Source organism: Xenopus laevis, chromosome 6L (genome assembly GCF_017654675.1).
Source record: "Xenopus laevis strain J_2021 chromosome 6L, Xenopus_laevis_v10.1, whole genome shotgun sequence".
Lineage (NCBI taxonomy): Eukaryota > Metazoa > Chordata > Amphibia > Anura > Pipidae > Xenopus > Xenopus laevis.
In genome coordinates, this window is record NC_054381.1 from 109,940,268 (window position 1) to 109,960,524 (window position 20,257).

The window sequence follows — 20,257 nt, forward strand, 5'->3', positions numbered from 1 at the left end:
AACCTTTCTTATGAATATAGAGTATACCCTGTATCTGACAATTTATTTGCACACTGTTTTCCTGACTAAAATTACTATTTTAGAGCACAGAGACCTGCTACTGCCCCAGTGAATACAGCACTGCCTGTGTTTGGTTTTAAACGATGTATAATAAAACAAAAACAGGTTAGAGAAAAGGAGTATTTGGTAATTTCCTTAATGACAGTGTATGTCTAATGAAATGTACAAGGAACTTCCACAGCATGTGAGAAATTCTGCTGAACTTCTGTACACTGACATGAGTGATACTTAGTGATGGGCGAATTTATACGCCAGGCGCAAATTGCCACTATTCGTCGCTGGCGAATAAATTCGCAAAACCGCCGCTAAAAATTCACCAGCATCAAAAAACGGACGCTAGTGTCAAAAACGAGACGCCGGTGCCGCTTTGTGAATTTTTCGCTGTTTCGTGAATTTCGCTGGAAATTTTTCGGCGAAATGTCCCACATTCGCCCATCACTAGTGATACTGATGGAAATGATCTTACAGGAAAATAGGTGAGACATTGGAGACTATTAACTGGAAAGGTTGGTGGTTTTTCTTGACCCAAACTGACTTAGATGGAAATACATCTCGCAGTTTGCCGTCTTTCCAGATATAAACTGGGGACATTTAATTACATGGATTGGGCATTTCCATTGATCTTTGTAGACATTTTTTTGTAACACTTATAAGATGAGTGGAGATTCCAACTGCCTGACAGATTTATAAAAAGCAAATTTATTCTAATAAATGTTCTTATATACATTCAAGGGGATTTAAACTTAAAAATGAATTACACTATGTACTCTTCTGTAATAACAGACTTGTAAAAAAAATTACAAAAAATGCCCTAGAAATGTGCCAATTAGCGAGAGAGAGAGAGAGAGAGAGAGAATATATGATTTATTATGATTTATTGGAGGTATTTCATTGTATGGTGCCTCTATAGAAGATACAGGTGTTATTCCAACAAAGCATGATGATCTTTGTGTACTTTTTCATTCAGTAACAAGAGTTAGCACTATTTTTTTAATATTAAACAAGTACCTGCTTGTCACATAGATTTTATCTTTCTACAGGTATTTTATTACCAATCGTTCACGGTATCAAATGGATAATGTCCTGTAAAATAAGTGCTTGTTCTATTTACAAAGCACCATTAAAGTTTAAATGATGTTTTATTCAGTTATGTTTATGTTATAATCCCATGAAACCCGTTATCCAGAAAGCTCCAAATTACGGAAAGGCAGTTTCCCATAGACTCCAGATTTTTAAAACTGATTTTCTTTTTCTCTATAATAATAAAACTGTAGCCTAAGATCAAAACTGAGATAGTTCAAGGGGTTGTTCACCCTCCAAACATTTTGGACTCTAAACTGTTACAATTATGCAACATTTAGTTGATACATTTCTCAGCAGCATCTCTGGAGTATTAGCAACAATTGTATCAATTCTAACAGCTGCCTGTAATGAAACCCAGAGATTTTGCTCAGCAGGGACAAAGATAAGAAATGAATCAACTAAATGTATCCATTTAGAACAGTTTACAGGGTCGACCCCCCCCCCCCCGAGCTGCTTCAGAAGGTGAAAAATGACACTTTACACTTCAATATTCGAAAAATAGTCACACATAGAAAATGGAAAGTCATTGGAAAAAGTCGTTATTTCTGGTGATCTATCTGAAAACAACTAGTTGCTTGAAGGTGAACCACCCCTTTTAGCCAGCCTATTGGGTTTATTTAATGTTAACATGATTTTTTTATTGGATTTAAGGTATAAAAATCCAAATTACGGAAAGATACGTTATCTGGAAAACCCAAGGTCCTAGAGCATTCTGGATAACAGGTCCCATACCTGTACTGGTATTTTGTGACTGTGCCTCTGATCTATGCCACATCCAGCTGGTCAGGTTTTCTACATACAGCAGCTTTCCCTGGGGAGATGACAGTTGCTATGTGGGAAAGACAGTAGTGTTCTTTTGCTCACAGAAACAAGGTCAGAAGATATGTTTAGAGATTTCCCATGACAAATACAAATGTTATTAGCACTAATATTGTCATAGTTACAAATATTCTTGATCAGTGTTGCCATCTTGCCCCAGATATGTTACACTGCTAATAAATCGCTGGTAGAACAAATGTGGCATGCAATTTTGTGACAATATTTTTTTTTTTTTTTTATCTTTATTAATTTTATAAACATAAAACAAGTAAGAAAGAAGAGAGTGAAGAAAGGGAGAGAGATAGATAGAAGTGTGGGCATTCCCACTATACTATAGAGTGTATCATGTGGTGAAGACCAGGTTAGGAGCTTTTTGCTTCCACTAAGCCACCTATCCCAGATTTTTTTGAACTTGTCTGGGCATCCACGCGTTATATATGTCAATTTGTGGCTGGGAAGAATGTCATTGATAATTTTTATCCAGAATGCCAAGGTAGGAGGTTCCAGGGCTTTTCATGTAAGCAGAATAGCTTTCTTTGCATAATGTAAAAGTAGCTTGAGGCACTGATGTCACTGGATGAAAGAGTTATCGAAAAATCACCAGCAGCACACTGTTAGATTTGCAAAAAGTGCTCAAGTGTAAAATTTATTTAGCCCATAGCATACAAAAAGGCAACATTTCGGGCCTCCCAGGCCCTTTATCAAGCTTGATATTGAATTTTAGGGCACTCCCAAAATGCATATAAGTACCACTATCAGCGTTACATTTAAAGCACAGGTCAGGGTAGCCTTGGTATATTTGTGCCAGCCTGTGTGGGGTCAGGTACACTCTATTTAGAAACTTGGTGTGTATGTAACGGTCCCTAACTGAAATGTTGGTTTCTGGCATTTGCTCAAGAATATCCTTCCAGGTTTCTACCTCCAAAGAAGGAAAGTCTTGGGCCCATTTACGGCAAATACACTTAATGGGATCGAAGCTATCCTGTAGCAGAATGGTAAATAACCAACTTAGGGGTTTGGAGAGGTCTGATTTCCGTAAGTAGCCTTCTAGGGTTGATTGGGTAATAGATGGTGTGCCCTCTGGGAATTGGGCAGAAAATGCATGTCGCAGTTGGAGGAATCTGAAAAGCGTATGATTTTGCAACCCATATTTGTGACGATATTTAATTAAGGATCTGTGCTGCTTTTTGGGCTGAGGGGTGAATTCCAGTTTAAAGGGGTTGTTCACCTTTGAGATAACTTTTATTATGATGTAGAGAGTGATATTCTGAGACAATTTGCAACTGGTTTTCATTTTTTATTATTTGTGATTTTTGAGTTATTTAAATTTTTATTTGGCAGCTCTTCAGTTTGTAATTTCAGCAATCTGGTTGCTAGGGTCCAAATTACGATAGCAACCATGCATTGATTTTAATAAGTTACTGAAATATGCATAGGGGAGAGTCTGAATAGGGGAGAGTCTGAATAGGGTGAGTAATAAAAAGTAGCAATAACAGTTCATTTGTATCCTTGCAGAGCACTTGTTTTTAGAAGGGGTCAGTGATCGCCATTTGAAAGCTAGAAAGAGTTAGAAGTAGAATGCAAATAATTCAAAAACTATAAAAGATAAATAATGAAGACCAACTGAAAAGTTGCTTAGAATTATAACATACTAAAGATTGACCAAAGGTGAATCACCCCTTTACATCTCTGAGTCTGTTACAATTGAAGAAGTGGTGTGCAGAGGTGTAACTACAGAGGAAGTAGACCCTGCTCGGGAGTAGAGCAGGCCCAGCGGGTCCCCAATTAATGAGGAATTTCAACATAAATCGGTGAAATAGGTCAGCTTACCAATATTTTAGGGCTCTAAATTGAATTTGCTGTGGGGCATAGATATACACTGGTGATGTGCTGGTACCGATATGGTTTACACAATATGCAGGTGTTGGTTTGGCAAAGTGGAGTGGAAAGATGCTCCTAAGCTGGCTATTATAAATCTATAGGATACAAGGCTATCATCCCAAGAAATGGTAACAGAGCCACAAAAATCATAGCAGGTTAGCATATTGAACAGAGCAGTAGATGTTGGACCCTTCAGATGAGGGACATCTACCCTACCATGTCAATTACAGCTCATTTATCATATAAAGCTTCTCCACCTAGGGAATTAGGGATTTTGTATAAATAACACTAGTGGATACAAGAAGTCATCTACGTTTGTATGGAATCCCCATTAATTAATACAGAAGGATGCCCTTGTGCATGTTTTGCTTTGAGTAGTTACATATTGGGAAGCCCACTGTCTTTATTGATGTTGTGAAGGTATGTAAACAAGTGTCCTGTCAAAATAACCAGACCAGAAAAACAAGTCTTTTGAACAAACACTTTATAAAAGTTAAAAGAAATTGTTACATAAGGTTCAAAAAGCCATCTTGTGAGCTTGAGAAGAAATGCCTTCTTCACTATAATGGAGTCTATGAATATCTTCTTTACTACAATGTTTATAAATGCCTTCTTCACTGGAGTCTACAATGGTGCATTGTTACCAATAGTTAAAAGATACCAAACAAAAATCACTAATTAGCAGCTGGTTGGGATACAACATAACACATACTTTAACTCTTTATGTGACACATGCTAAAATATACATTACTGGCATTAAATGTTCTAGGTTACTCTTCAATTTTCCTTGCTACATTTTTGCTGCCAGCATAGCATGCAGCAATATCATAGACCGGGGGCACAGACAGGGTTAAATTGCAAGTCAGATCGCTGCTGACATATATCACTATCAAAGCGATGATAAAGATTCTGGCCTATATATCATCAAAAGGGGTTATGGGAGCACACTGAAGCAAAGTATAATAAAATTAATTAAGGTGCTATTAAGCTGGGCCAATTGCACAATTCTGCAATACTCCCTAGCAGTACACAATGAAAATAAATATGGTGTGTTTACAACCCTGAATATGGTTCCTGGCAATTATGACACTATGCATATATTAACCATTTGTGACATACTGAATTATTATTAATATTATTAGAATTATAGTTGTACACCCAAACGGCCCATTGCTGGATAACCATAACTTTCTGATTGTGATTATAAATGCTTTGTGGGCATAGGATTGTTAATATACTTGTATGCAGTTGGTCAGTGTTACAAACCTGTAACATAACCATGAACAAGCAACGTTTCCAGGTTTGGAAAATCAGTTGAAAGTCACATAATTGTTCTGCCATTTTGCAGTTTTATAGTGGATGAGAGATAGCGTCTGGCACAAGGTTTGCTTTTTTTTTTTTTTAGGATTAAATCATGGCTGAACTGCTGCTGTTTATGCATGTGTGTGCTTGTGCATGTGTGTGCCTTATTTCCTACAATTGCCTGAACATTTGCTAAATCTTCTGAGTCACGCTTGTTCTACATTGTAAGAAAGGGAGAGGTAGCTTGTACATACCAGCACATTCTCGTTCTTTATCTTGTGACCGCACAAACTGTCCTTGTGAGCAACACTGCTTCCTTACATGTAGTTGTTGCATTTAATGTTTCATCACATAACTTTGATTAATTATTTCTGCAGAGAACACTCATCAGTTTTATCTTGTAACAACCGCGCCTTGGCATTTGCCTGCAGACAAAAAAGCAATATATATAATGGTCTTAATCTGTAGTTCACATCTCCTGGAGAATTAGCCCTGTAGAGTTAAGTTAATTGTGCAGTTTATTGTTAGCACACATCCGCTCAGCGACTCCTACTACTGAAGCCTACAATTACATAGACAGCCAATGACATCAGCCCACACTCCTCAGATTATAAATATCTGTGATTTCATATATCCACAAGTAAGATGCTGGCTAATATCTGTATTTGTCATTATAGACTATTTTAGGTTGTATTAAGAATTATTTCCCTGTTTTATATTTATAGATGTATCGACACCAGAAGTAACAAGAAACGTGTCTGCCAAAACAGTGTTAAATGGTGGGGTGACGCCAAAAGCGAAGGTCAACGGGCACCCAATGCAGGTGGCAGTACAGAGGAAGAAGCTCCTGAAGGCTCCAGCCTTGGCTGAGTTTGACAGTTCTGAATCAGAGGTAAATACTAATACAATAAACTGCAGTTGATATCTCTTGACTCTTGTACAGTTTGAGTTGTTGGGGACGGACAAGGAAACTTAAAAGGGTTGTTCACCTTTCAGTTAAATTTTAGTTTGATGTAGAGAATGCTATTCTTATACAATTTGCAATTGTTTTTTATTTTTTCTTATTTGTAGTTTTTTCGTTATTTCTCTTTTTATTTAGCAGCTCTCCAATTTGCAGTTTTACCCATCTGGTTGCTAGGGACTAAATTCCCCAAGCAACCATGCATTGCTTTGAATAAGAGACTGGAATATGAATAGTAGAGGCCTGAATAGAAAGATAGAAAAAAAAGTAGCAATAACATTTGATTTTAGATGGGGGTCAGTGACCCCTATGTGAAAGCTGGAAACATTCAGTAGAAGAAGGCAAATAATAAAAAAAATATAAAAAAAACTGGCCATTCTATAACATACTAAAATGTAACTTAAAGGTAAACCACCCCTTTAAAGAAAGTAAAAGTGAAATATACTGCTGGTTCTGTTATCCCTTAATTGTAAATGTCCATGATTTAATCTTACAATTTGTGGTGGTGTCCATAGGGGTTGCATACTGACTCATGGTATGCCAAAAAAATAGAAGTACATGTATGGGATACTTTAACCCGTTATCCAGAAAGCTCAGAATTACAGTAAGACTATCTCCCATAGACTCCCAATTAATCAATTAATTCACATTTTTAAAAAATGATTTCCATTTTCTCTGTAATAATAAAACACTACTTTGTACTTGATCTCAAATAAGATATAACCCCCAGGTCCTATACCTGTACCTGTATGTATCACAAAGAGCACAAATTAACACTTTTGTACTACCCTATTGTCTCTATTACATAGATGATTTTTGCTGCAGGGTCCAGATTTGCAGTAGATTTTGAGAAAAAGCATTATCACTCCATGTCCCAGCATCCTCTGGTGCTAATAATAGTAATAGCAATAGCACAAGTAGTTGAATTGCCCTTCTTTTATCTCTGTTATCTTTCTTCTCCATTATAATGTGGCAACCCTAAGCATGAGTTGGGATTTATGATTTCTTCATTGGCCTTAACACGAATGTAAGCAATAAATACCTCTAAAAGCAGAAGTAAATGGAAATCACTTTAAGAAATTATTTCTGGTGTGTATCCAAGGCAACCAGTTGATTTATAGTTTCTTTGCATTTTTTTCCTGTTTGATCAATATGGCAATTGTCCTAAGGGTATAATTAGAACACAAAATTAATTATTTTAGGTGAATAAGCAAAAATGGGGCATTGGAAAGAAGATAAATGGATTTCAGAATGGAAGAAGAAGATACTTTCAAATACCAGGGCAGTATTTGAGCCAGTGTAGAAGCACCTGAATTTGACTGAGCCTGGTTCAGCCGGTTTCAATCCAAAAATGGTTAGAAGAAGAGCAGGTGATTCCTATTGAAGTCAGTGGGATTTCAGGCAAATTTAGGCACTTCTCCACTAGCACATATATACCATTGGAGACACCTCCCCATTTTTCTTTAGCCTAAAGGGATACATTTGTTGGGAAGCAACAATTTTTCTTTGCCTGATAACACTGTGCCTGGTGCAAAGTTTTGGAAAAAATATTTCACATTTCTTCTGATAAAGTAATTTGCACTTTTTATGCTTGCATGGAGAAATCCATTTCCTGGTGCCCATGAGACTACTTTCTGTTTACTTTCTGAAAAACAAGAGAAACCCTAACTTTACTATGTGACCAAGTCAGAACCAACTCTTAGGGGCACATTTACTAAGCTCGAGTGAAGGATTCGAAGTTTTTTTTTGGGTACTTCGACCATCGAATAGGCTACTACGACCTTCGACTACGACTTCGACTCGAACTAAAAATTGACTATTCGAGCATTCGATAGTCGAAGTACTGTCTCTTTTAAAAAAAAACTTTGACTACCTACTTCGCCACTTTAAACCTACCGAGCTTCAATGTTAGCCTATGGGGACCTTCCCCATAAGGTTTCTAAGCTTTTTTTGATCGAAGGAAAATCCTTCGATCGATGAATTAAAATCCTTTGAATCGTTCGAACATTTCTTCGATCAAAGTATTTGCGATAAATCCTTCGACTTCGATTATCGAAGTCGAAGGATTTTACTTTGAGGGTCGAATATCGAGGGTTAATTAATGTGTATTGCATATAACATAACAGAATAAATAAGCTTGAAGTGAAAAACGCATGGAAGATCAGCATGTTGTTCAATTAAACATGACAAATTGCAGATGAATAAATTGCTCCAATGATTTGCTGCTGGGCACTCTCCAGTTCTGGGGGAAACTAAAATAAAATGGTTTTGTTACTGTTAGAACAATTTGTTTTCCTTTTTTCCTATGGACTCCCATTTTAATCACATGGTCATTCCTTGGATTCCTCACACGCATTGTTGAGTTATAATACTGCATATTGTGCCTCCCACACAACCTTGACTCTGAGATTTTTCCTCTGCATTGTTTGCCTATAATGCAGCATTGGGCGGTGAGCCTCCAAGATGTTGTTGAACTAAAATGGCTAACAACTCAATAACTGGTGGTGGAATGCTGGGAGTAAAATTGTGCAATAGATTTCATGTGGGGTTTCTGTCAGGCTATGATTTAGGGATGTAGAGGTGGGTTCATCTCTAACCTATTACTGATCTTTCCTGTAGGAGGAATCAGTGCACAAGTCAACAAGCAGCAGTAGTGTGTCTACTTCTCAGCCTGATGATGTCTCTCCGCAATCTGCCTCCAGCAGGAAATGTAAGTGATACCTTATGCTCACCAGCCATACTTACCAGCATTCCTGGCCATCCCACTGCCACCTGGATGTGTAATTATTTGCAATATAAATATACTTTATTGGTTCTTTATATACATATGTCTAATGTGTCCAAAAATATGTGTTAACATTGGTTCATCTCTTTTTTTTGTGGGGGGGGGAGGGTAGTTTTTTAAATCATAGTTTTAATGATTTAGTGACCTTCTGGCACTCACCATCTCATGTTCTAAAACTGGTAATAGTGGTCATAGGGTTATGATGATTATTATTACAAACATGTATTTATATAACACCAACATCTGCCACAGCTGTGTACAGCAGAAGGGTGTATATATACACATATAAGATACAGATAATGACTGATACAGGAGGCAGAGAGGCCCTTGCTTTTAGGGAGTAAAAGATACAAGGAGAGAAGGAACCATGAAAAGGTGAACATTTCTACCGGTGAAGCTAATAAGTGTGAACTCGACCCCCTTCTCCCTTATGGGAAATTGACAAATTCTAAATATTATGCTGAGCAACTATGTGCTGTCCAATGAGTATTAAATCAGTTAGTTGCACACCTTCACAATTATGCTTAGAATAGCTCCTAGCACCCACAAACTGCCTGATAACATACTCCTGTGAATACATGTTCAGTGAGGCTGTAGTAAGGCCAACATTAATATGCCAAAATTAAAATCTGGTTGACTTTTATGACAGCCCAAGGTGTCACCTGAAATTACAATGTGTGCTGCCAGACTCTGCAATATCTAGTTATTTGGCCTTTAGACTGATATGGTGGATATTCAAAAATCTTGTAATGCCATCTCAGTGTAGATATACCCAGGGTTTCATAATGTGGAGCAAGGAGCAAAGTACAATATGTATATATAGGAAAGCACATAGCCATCTTCTGGGATGCAACTTACTAGTTTGTCCTTTGTAGGGCTCTACTTATTGTCTGGTCAACATAGTATAAAGCACATTTCCACTGTGCACTGTAACTTTTGCTAGATGTAGTAACAAAGACGCACAAGGTGCAGGGTGCACTATTCACTGTGCATCAGATTACATTACATTTTTCGGCTAATGAACTATATTAGAAACATTTTTATATTTTGCACAGCCTATCTATTTAACCAGTATTTTTATCCTGAACACTTCCTTTAAGTGGTAAGTATATGGCAACATAAGGGTTGCTCTCCAGTGCTTGTACACCCGCTAATGAGCCCTTAAGTGCATATGTGCCCTACCTTATATGTTAAGCTTTGCCTGACTTTGGTAACACTTTATCAACTTGATGTTATTTTTTTCCCATTCATACTTTAGCTCCACCCAAATTCCTACCCATATCTTCCACCCCTCAACCTGAGAGGCGTCAGACTCCCCAAAGACGCCACTCCATTGAGAAGGAGACACCAACCAACGTACGGCAGTTCCTTCCTCCATCACGACAGAGCTCTAAATCCCTGGTAAGAAACCCTATACAGCTCAATTGCTGTGTCTGCATGATCAGGGTGTCTATATTACACTGCTTTTTAATAGATCAAAATAATGTTTCCATTCTCTAAATACCATAAGAAGGTTAACCAGACATTCCAACTCAAGCATCATGTGCTAGAGCACGAGCTGTATTAGTGCCAGACTGTGTCCTCGGGCCTATTAACTAGCCTGTGCTTGATGAAAGGAAGGGTTTTCGCCTCAGTGGAGAATGAATGTCATGTATGCTGGTAGATTTAAACCTCACGTGATTTTTCTTCCTGCAAGCAAGCTAAATATCTGCAAATGTATCCGGCAAAGTGAAATGTAAATGAGTCCAATTAGAAGGTATTGTATGTTAATCTGCACAAGCAAATGACAGGAAAATATGCGACTTTCATAAAATTACATTTAAGCTATGTTTTACTTGATTTGAAATTGAAAAAAAGTAACAGACAGAGTAGAAAATAGGGAAGCCCAGGACTGTACACATTTGTGGCCAAACATGAAACCAGAATCTAATACTGAAATTATTATAAGAACTAAGTGCCACAACATTTCTGCGAGGCATATCAAAGAGATTTGTTGCCCATGGAAATGCAGATTTAAATGCAGGCGACAAATCTCCCATTAGGCCATTAGCCTTAAAGTCAAAAAAGCCATGATCTCGGAAAGGGATAGACTAGGGTTGCCCCCTTTAGTTGGTGGATGGTTCAGTCAGGGGGCAAAGGCGGGTGACGTCTGGGGTGTAACTGATTATGGCGAGGGGAGAGGCAGGGAGATCAAGGTTCAACGTGGACAATTTAGTTTTGTACAGGGGTTGTCCAGATCAAAACCCGGGCAGAATTCTGCCTTTCTAATGCTAAATGCTGCCAATGACAGGCTATCATATCATAGTCCTGCACCCTGATCTCATCTCCCTGCCTCCTCCCCAACATTACAACTGGACAGGTGTAAACCCTAGGATAGACAAAACTGGTTTCAATAGCAATTACATTTACAAATACATTTTTGAAATTCAATATTGAAAATTAGCAATGAATGTATTTTGGAAAGTTTTGAATTAAATTTTCTTTTCTTGGGTTAAATGTATGTTTGGGTTTTGATGATAAACCCATTTAATGTTTGGGTCAATAAGACACTGTACTAGTGAAAATGTGTATTTATTACTTATTGCATGTTACAAAATAGTGACTTTTTTATCTTTGGGTTTTATTTATTTATTTAATATTACTGTAACGGCCATTAATGGTATATTTTTGCTTCTTTCAGCTTATCTTATCCTGTATTTCTACTTGGTAAATGCCATATTAGACAATGCTTTATATTTATGTAAACTAGCAGCGAGCACAGGTTTTATATAAGCAGCTACTAACCACCCTGAACCTGCTTTTTTTTTTTTTTTTTTTTTTTTAAACAACCATTGTGTAACCTGAGAAATTTGCTTTGAACACATCGTGAAAATTTTGATGTTTTCAACGCCTAATTTAAAAGGCAAACATTCATATAGTAGCATTTTGCATATTAGCGTTTCGGTATTGGATTAAATGCATGTGCTATATCAAGGGTTGCCACCTGGCCGGTATTTTACCGGAATGGCCGGTAAAAATGATGGTTGATCCTAATATTATTAATAAGGAAAAATTATTAATATATACGGTAGGAAGGCCGGTATTTTTATCCAGAAAAGGTGGCAACCCTGGCTGTATCTAGTTCTCCCTTCTGTCAGAATATTATTATTATTACCCTGTTTCGCCCTCTAGTGAGAACATAATAGAAGGACAACTGTTTTCTAGAATGTCCATAGTGATACAGTTCTTTTCAGCTTGTGTCCATTTATACAGTACATTTACCTATTTGCCTGGTCCTTGTTACAGGACAGTCCAGACAAGGTTTTATTTCTTATATCTACATAGCAACTGCTCGTGCCTTGGTTTGATGTGTAGTTCTGGCTCCATCTATTCAGTATAAAATCCCCAATGCTTTGCTCTCCCCCTGCATCTTTTGCTAACAGATAGTGTTGTCTCCATGTTGGTAGCGAGGCGCTGTACATTAATCTGTCTCCAAGGATAAGAGCGTGTGGATTAAGTCATGCCAAGCATTTCATTCTGCCTCCTGTCTGTTATTTAGGTCCCTAGGATAACTCGTTTCTTTCAAAGGATGCCATTTCGACCATTTCCCTCCATACACACAGCTTCCCTGCTGGGCTCTCATCTTTTTGAAGCAGCTGTATTTGGGGCGGCAGGGGCTGTGTTTTATCTGTTTGGGAATGCTTATTCCAGCAGGTGGAGACACCCCCAGGTTTGCATTGTTCATCCGTCTCTGGCAAAATGATCATATCGTGCTTGGTTGGAACAGTGTCTCGACATTTTGGTTTGACCAGCAACCGGCACCTGTACCCCCATCTTGATTGCACAGTGGGGGCCACTCTCTTTGATTTGTTGCTCTTTCAATCACCTTGCCATAAGCTATATCATGATCAAATAGTGCAGCAAAGCTTTAATGCAACACTACTGAATTGATTACATAGGGCGTAACATACTTTCCCCCCACCAGATATTCCTTCTTGATGGCTAAAAGTATACAAGAATTCATATCCATTGTATTCCCACACGCACAAAAATAATGAATTGTCTGTGTTCTTAAATCAAGCCTTCAGTTTCTTTCCTACTGGTCCCCAGGAATTGCACGTTGTGGGGCACATATTCGATCAACATGCCATTTCTTCTCTTTAATTAATTGCAGAAGAAAGTCAGACACTATAACACGTGGCATTTGCCTTAAGGAGCAATAACTTAGGGAAACCATTATTTCTAAACATTTTGCCCTAAAATCCTGTGCCCTATTAAACATTGTCATGGCTAAGTATATTGTGACTAGCGATTATGGCACCACACCAGAATCTCCCTTACTAGTTGCTCCCTATAGAGACTTGTGCAAATAAACATGACCAGTACAACAAAATAATGACATTCATATTGCAGGGATAGAACTACAATTAAAGAGAAGCATTTAACAGGCAGATGCCAATGCAGAGAAGGATTTGTAAATCAGTTCAGGTTGTTGCATTAAAGATTGCATATTGCTTTTTCTTGCCATTAAAAACATTAGCATTGTACCAATTAAAATCCCAAATACATTCACTGTGGTGATTCTGTTTGTGACTTACCTTTTAATTATTAATATTTTCCTTTTCAGGAGATATGAATACTCTGAGTACAGCACTGAAGGGTTGGATGCAGTTCTTTTGTGCTTTACTCTGTACTAGTGTGTGTATCGCATTTCCCCACTTATGTTTTGCTCCCTGATGCCAATGGCCGAACCACATCTAAATGATGAGCAGTGTGTTAGCTGCATTGTTCCTTTAGTGTGCATCTGTTATCATAGAAAGACAAGGGGATAACTAGGACTACAGGGGCAGTATTAAATACATTAGTAAAATTTTATTTTTTACATTAGTAAAATAGTTTATTCTCCACTCAAGTGCCCTTAATAAGTATGGGAAGATACATCTTCTCCCAAGCCTCCTTGTTTCTCCTACATATGCTCCTTGTCCTGCCTTCTTTTTTTATACTCCAGTGTTGCCTTTCTATCTTATTTTCCCTCTGTACATATGCCCCACTCATGGCTTTCTTCCAGGCCTGCCTTCCTTACTCATGTCCGATATTCCATATATATGTCCCTTATATTACAGGCTTCCTTTAATATGCGTGGCCTTTATTCCCAAGAGCCTACAGAGAAACTGACTTACCACTCACCAAGTTGTAATGGATTAAATGCCATTTAATGTTGATACTAGGGGGGTTATTTATTAAAGTCCGAATGCTAAAAACCCCAAAAAATTGTGTTGTTTTTTGTTTTTTTTTACTAAAACCTCAAATTTTTCGGGATTTATTATAAGCCAAGGATGGAAAAATCTGAATCTGAAAATCCGGCATCTCAGACCTGCCGAGGTTGCATATAAGTCATGGGAGAAGTCCCGAAGATATCTTGATCTGTGCTGGATTTGTGCAATAATCTAAAGATTTTGTGGATTTTGGGCAAAAAATTGTTTTTGTACGGAAAATCAGAAAAAATTGTACAATCTGAATTTTTCATGAATTTTTCGTGTTTTTTTCCCCGCACAGGAAATTTTCTGAAAAATGTTTTGATAAATAAGGTGAAAAATTCTATGCGGATTTGGTCTGAGTAGTTTTCAGAAAATAATGAGATAAATTTGGACTTTGATAAATGGGCCTCCCCATGTATACCATTTAGTAACCCCCTACATTCTCACTGTAATCCTGTCCCGTAGTATAGGGATATGTACCCTAACGGGGGAATGTAATAAAAGTAGCAAAGAGAAAAACAATTTGCACTAATAAGAATAAAAATCCACATCTCGCAATGTAATGCATTGCGAATTTTAATTTCGCATTGCGAATTTTAATTGCGCACTCTTAAGAAGTGCTTGAAGGTGTCTTTTGGAGCAAACATAACGACTTTTTCAGTAAGAAGTTTTATTACATTTACTGCTCACAGGCGCAAACTATAAAATTCGCAAACGTCGGAAGTGGTCGCTAAACCGTTTCCAGGTTCGCAAAAGCTATGTTAAATTCGCGCAAAGCAAAATTTGTTTGCACAAAGGCATAACTTTTCACATTGCACATAGTTTTTCCCTTTCCGACTTTTATTACATTCCCCCGTATGTGTTTTTAAGACCAGCCTTTATAACAATTTGTCACTGAGCTCTGAACCTAATACATTACACACTGCCCCACCCCCAGCACAGCTAGCAGCACCTGTCTTTAACTGAATAATAAATATATATAGCGAGGCTTCTATGTGCTGCAGGAAATTAAATGCCAATAGTCTTTCAGCTTTAGAGGATAATTAATCTTGTACGAGAATTACTGGTACTCCGCCTATTCAGAAAATATGACAGGGCTGCTTCTTTTTAGTCCAGAAGGATAAAGAGCCTTTCCTATTATTACCATAAATTATATTCCCCTCACAGAAGCAGATAATGGCTATAATTTTTAAAGGAAAAAGAAATAACTGTAGGTTCTATTTCAGATTTCTCCATCTGCCCTTTGCTTTTTAACAATGAATGTTTTTTATAGACCCAAAAGTGATCAGTTTCAGCTAATAGTATAACTAAAAGCACAGCAGTTTTATAGACTGATTTCTTTTTTTAAAAAGTTCTCCCTTCGTATCCCTCCAGACCAGAATGATCTTTTCCTTTAGGTGTCAGGCTCTCTCACTAGGCTGGTTACAGCAGATGTGACGGGGACACCCCACATGTCTCTACAGGGTAATGGGGGTCACTTTTCACTATAGATCATACTGTTAAAAATCAGTATAAATTTAATATATTTGCAAATATTGTTATTTTTTAAACATTACTTGTTTTCCTCAATACTAGGATTTCCGGGTCACAGAATTACCCAGTGGGGTATGTTTTTAGCCCTGTACTGCCATGATAAATTTCTAACTCCTTTGGTATTAGATGGTCTGATGCACGGCTCTGGCGCTAGTGACTGGCCTTCAGGAACAGAACATTACAAGAACTTTTTATATCTGCTTGCCACATGCAATGGTTTCTAAATGCTAATGTTTTCCCAGTGTAAGACACAATCTAAATGCCCCCTGATTAAATAGAAAGGTGGAACATGGGGAATGTGCTGGCTGGTCTGAATAAGCATTTTCAGAAGGAATTCTTAGGGATGCAGCCCAGCAAGCCAGTGTTCTGCCCTTCACTTAGATTCACTGTTGCCAATCAACCTACAATCCCACACTGCAAATTGGAAGGAGGCATTTTATCCTGTGGTTTGTTAAATGGGTGTTGTATTACTGTAATACCATGTGGAACATTGAAGTTCCATTTCCTATTTTGACATATCAATGTAAACGGCAATTCTAAAGGTAGAGTTGGTGGGTTATTTACTATAGCTTTACCACAGCATAAAACCTCCATTTTGAAATTGCTTACTAACACAATTCTTTGACTGCTCTGCTTACCTCAGACTCAGATTATTTGCTCACCCATAACAAAGAAACAAGACAAATAATTTGAAATATACTTCACACAGGGGCCGAATCTGATCTGGTGGTGCCGCAGAGGAGTTCTGGCCAAGTCTCAATGCCCAAACCTATTCTGTCCACCTGAGTTGAAGCTGCTGTTCTAATCTGAACCACATTCTCTCTCTTTTTCTATCAGTAGCACTAATTGAGGTGGCTGGTTGATGGCTGATAAGATGACAGGGCCTTATGGGCTGTATGTTTGTATTCATGGAAGCTATTAATTTACAGGAGGAGTTCTGCTACCCGGTGGAAAGCCTGGCCCTCACAGTCGAGGAAGTCATGCACATACGGCAGGTGCTGGTAAAAGCTGAGTTGGAGAAGTTCCAGCAATATAAAGATATCTATCATGCCCTGAAGAAAGGAAAGGTATAGTTCTGCTTTCATGTTGGAACTTGACTTGCATTGATGAAAGCTCATTTGCATTTGCTTGACACTGTCAGATATACTAAATATAGTACAGTTAACTGACCTTGTATCCAGAATGCTCTGGACCTGGGGTTTTCCGGATAAGGAATCTTTCTGTATTTTGGATCTCCATACCTTAAGTCTACTAAAAAATGTATGCAAACGTTAAATAAACCCGTGTAGAATTCAGTGGTAAGCTGGCAGAAAGACTGGACTTCACTCCAAAATAGATGCAAATTAAAAGTTTTATTATGCAAAAAAAGAACATCTCAGAGGGTGGCCTTACGCGTTTCGTGCCTTATGGGCACTTAAGGCACGAAACGCATAAGGCCACCATCTGAGATGTTTCTTTCTGCCAGCTTACCACTGAATTCTACACCGGTTTATACTGTATATAAAAATATATAAACATTATCACAAACAGTTTCACAGTTTGTTTTGGCTTGCCTAGTCCCGAGGGAAGGGATAGTCAACTTTCAGCACAACTGCAAATCTCACCACCCCCTTCCAGCAGGGCAATACCAGCAGCTTTTGCTCTGCAGATCCCGAAGCTTTAATGTCTGACCATCCATACCCCTATAACTTATGTTCTCAGTACTCCATTCATACCATTGTTACCTAGTATCAGATTAACAGGGGAACCAGTTTAGAGTGTTGCCTTTGTTGTCAGTGCCGTCAACCTTGCAGCTTTTCAGTTGTTCATAAATATTCTGTTCTATTTCTGTAGCTTTGTTTGTGCTGTCGAACAAAAAGATTTTCATTATTTACCTGGTCATACACTTGCCAGTTTTGCAAAAGGTACGTATAGTTCTATTGTATCACAAAATTCCCTCCACATAATGCTATTTAATGTTTTATTTGCAGATTTTTGTTACATAAGTTACACAGTCTTATTTAAATGTAATTTAAATGACCACTATATTTTTCTGAATTTAATTCCCACGCATCTGCTCTTCCTTAACAGGCCTCTGTAGTCTATAGTTGTGTAAAAATAGAAAGCCCTATTGTACGCCTTTGTATTTCTGCATCAAATCACAAGAGTTTCAATGAGTCTCTTATAACTAGATTAAATGGACAGGTGAGGGTGAGATGGGCTCATCTTAAATGCATAGTAAATTCCATGAGAACATTTATAAAACAGAGAGTATTCATGCTGTTAGATAAATAAAAAGAAGAGATTTTACCTTCAAGAGCTATGGACTGAGACCCCATGGACCCACCCAATGAGCATCAGATCTAAAGTTTGAGAAACTGTGCCTTAAAATATAAATATAATATAATACCATTCTGACTGATCCCTTATAACCTGGGATGTTGCAGGATCAGTTGATCTGCAAGCACAGGGCCTTAGTCCTCTTTGAAAGGTTTGATGAGCATTAAAATAATGGAAGAATGGAGCTTTTGCCCTTGGTAAAGACAGCAATACACAGGCCAATCCTCATGTATATCTGACAATCAGCGTGAATGTCAAATGAACAGTTACTGTATGAGGGGTCGTACATTGGCTGCCTTTCTATTGTCTCCTCTTATGATATCATCAGTGAGAGTTCAAACCTCTGAATTTTGCATTGAAGGGAATGATATATGTGTAGCAGGAGACATGTGAATAATGTGCTATAGGTAGACTTTCACTCTTTATTGTACAATGGAAGGGCTTTAGGCTCCTCACCCTAACCTCTCTGACTCAGGCCTGGCCTTAATATACCGGTACTGTAAGAATACATTCAGTGTGTTTTAAAAGGAATAAGAGGGGGTGAATAGGAACTTTGCATTTCATTGCACTATAGAGCGGGATGTTCTGCAGCATTATAACACTTACAGCTCTTTTCTTTATTTCCCTTTATAGACCAGTGTGCTCACAATGTTGCAAAAAGGTAAGCTTTTAAGGTCTGGATCAAATTGTTTTGAAGGCTTCATAATATAAATATTTTTTTAACAACATTTTTCTAATTATTTTCAATACAGATGAGGTTACCTTCTAAGCCATATTCAACACTTCCCATCTTCTCCCTGGGCCCTTCAGCCTTGCAGCGAGGGGACAGTTTCCTGAGGCCAGAAAAGCCATCGACCAGTCACCAACGGCCAATGAGAAGCCTCCCCAAGTGAGTGTGAATTTACAACCCCTATATGTATATTGGTTTAGGACTGGCTGTTTATCTGAATATAAGCTTTGCCATACCAATTAACTATTTAACCTATATTCAGATATTTGGAATAGTGGTTCCCAACTTCACTCTCCAGCAGTCTGCAACAGTGGCCATATTGGCAGTGTACTCTCAACTTTTTGGAAGGTTAGGGAAGGACTGTCTGCCTTTGTGCTGCTCTTTATGTAGGAGCCAAAAATGGGTTCTTAAAAGGATACTGTCATGGGCAAAATGCATCAGTTATTAGTGCTGCTCCAGCAGAATTCTGCACTGAAATCCGTTTCTCAAAAGGGCAAACAGATTTTTTTTTTTATATTTAATTTTGAAATCTGACATGGGGCTAGACATATTGTCAGTTTCCCAGCTGCCCCCAGTCATGTGACTGCTCTGATAAACTTCAGTCACTCTTTACTGCTGTACTGCAAGTTGCAGCCGCCCATCAGCAACAGAACAATGGGAAGGTAACCAGAGAGCAGCTCCCTAAAACAAGATAACAGCTGCCTGGTGGATCAGCACTCAAAGGTGAAAATTCAGGTCCCACTGTGACACATTCAGTTACATTAAGGGGCAGATTTTGAAGTCGAAGGATTTTTAGCGTTTATCGAATAGAAATCGAACGATTTTTAGCGATCGATCAAAGGATTTCTATTCGATCAAAAAAACGTAGAAAAGTGCTGTGGAAGGTCCCCATAGGCTAACATTGCACTTTGGTAGCTTTAATTTGGCGAAGTATGAAGTCGAAGTTTTTTTTTAAAGAGACAGTACTTTGATTATCGAATGCTCGAATATTCGAACGATTTTTACTTCGAATCGAAGTAAATTCGAAGTCGTAGTATCCTATTCGATGGTCGAAGTATCCAAAAAATTACTTTGAAATTCGAACTTTTTTAACTTCGAAAATTCACTGGAGCTTAGTAAATCTGCCCCTAAGTATGATAAACAACAGCCTGACAGAAAGCAGTTCCATCCTAAAGTGCTGCCTCTTTCTGAAAGTACATGATCAGGCAAAATGACCTGAGATGGCTGCCTACACAACAATATTACAACAACAACAAAAAATACACTTGTTGGTTCAGGAATTAAAATTTAAGTAGAGTGAATTATTTGCAGTATAAACATCTGTAAGAAATAAAAACAACACCATATAAATCATGACAGAATCCGTTTAATACATTCCATGTTTTTAATACATTCCATGTGTTACACATTATAACAGTGGTTATTATAACCTTGCATCCAGATCTCTCCCAACACACAAGGGACAAAAAGGGTAATATACACATGTCGAACATGCTAATAAGGTGCCTGGTGTTTTAATTTCTACAGACAGAGCTGTGAGAGAATAC

The 20,257-nt window shown here is 37.9% G+C and overlaps 1 protein-coding gene across 5 annotated transcripts in view; it reads left to right on the top strand.

Moving 5' to 3' along the window:
* LOC108719187 (protein spire homolog 1) overlaps positions 1–20,257 on the top strand; it is a 103,561-nt gene that overhangs the window by 79,276 nt on the left and 4,028 nt on the right. For 2 of the 5 annotated variants that reach the window (XM_018267865.2, XM_018267866.2), the window contains 8 exons: positions 5,871–6,037; positions 8,726–8,816; positions 10,150–10,292; positions 12,430–12,600; positions 16,591–16,728; positions 17,495–17,565; positions 18,614–18,641; positions 18,733–18,869. In XM_018267865.2, the coding sequence (XP_018123354.1) occupies positions 5,871–6,037; positions 8,726–8,816; positions 10,150–10,292; positions 12,430–12,600; positions 16,591–16,728; positions 17,495–17,565; positions 18,614–18,641; positions 18,733–18,869 (946 nt within the window). Of the gene's footprint in view, positions 1–5,870; positions 6,038–8,725; positions 8,817–10,149; positions 10,293–12,429; positions 12,601–15,703; positions 15,734–16,590; positions 16,729–17,494; positions 17,566–18,613; positions 18,642–18,732; positions 18,870–20,257 lie in introns of all 5 variants that reach the window. The other 3 variants (XM_018267869.2, XM_018267870.2, XM_018267867.2) reach the window with 2 other exon arrangements.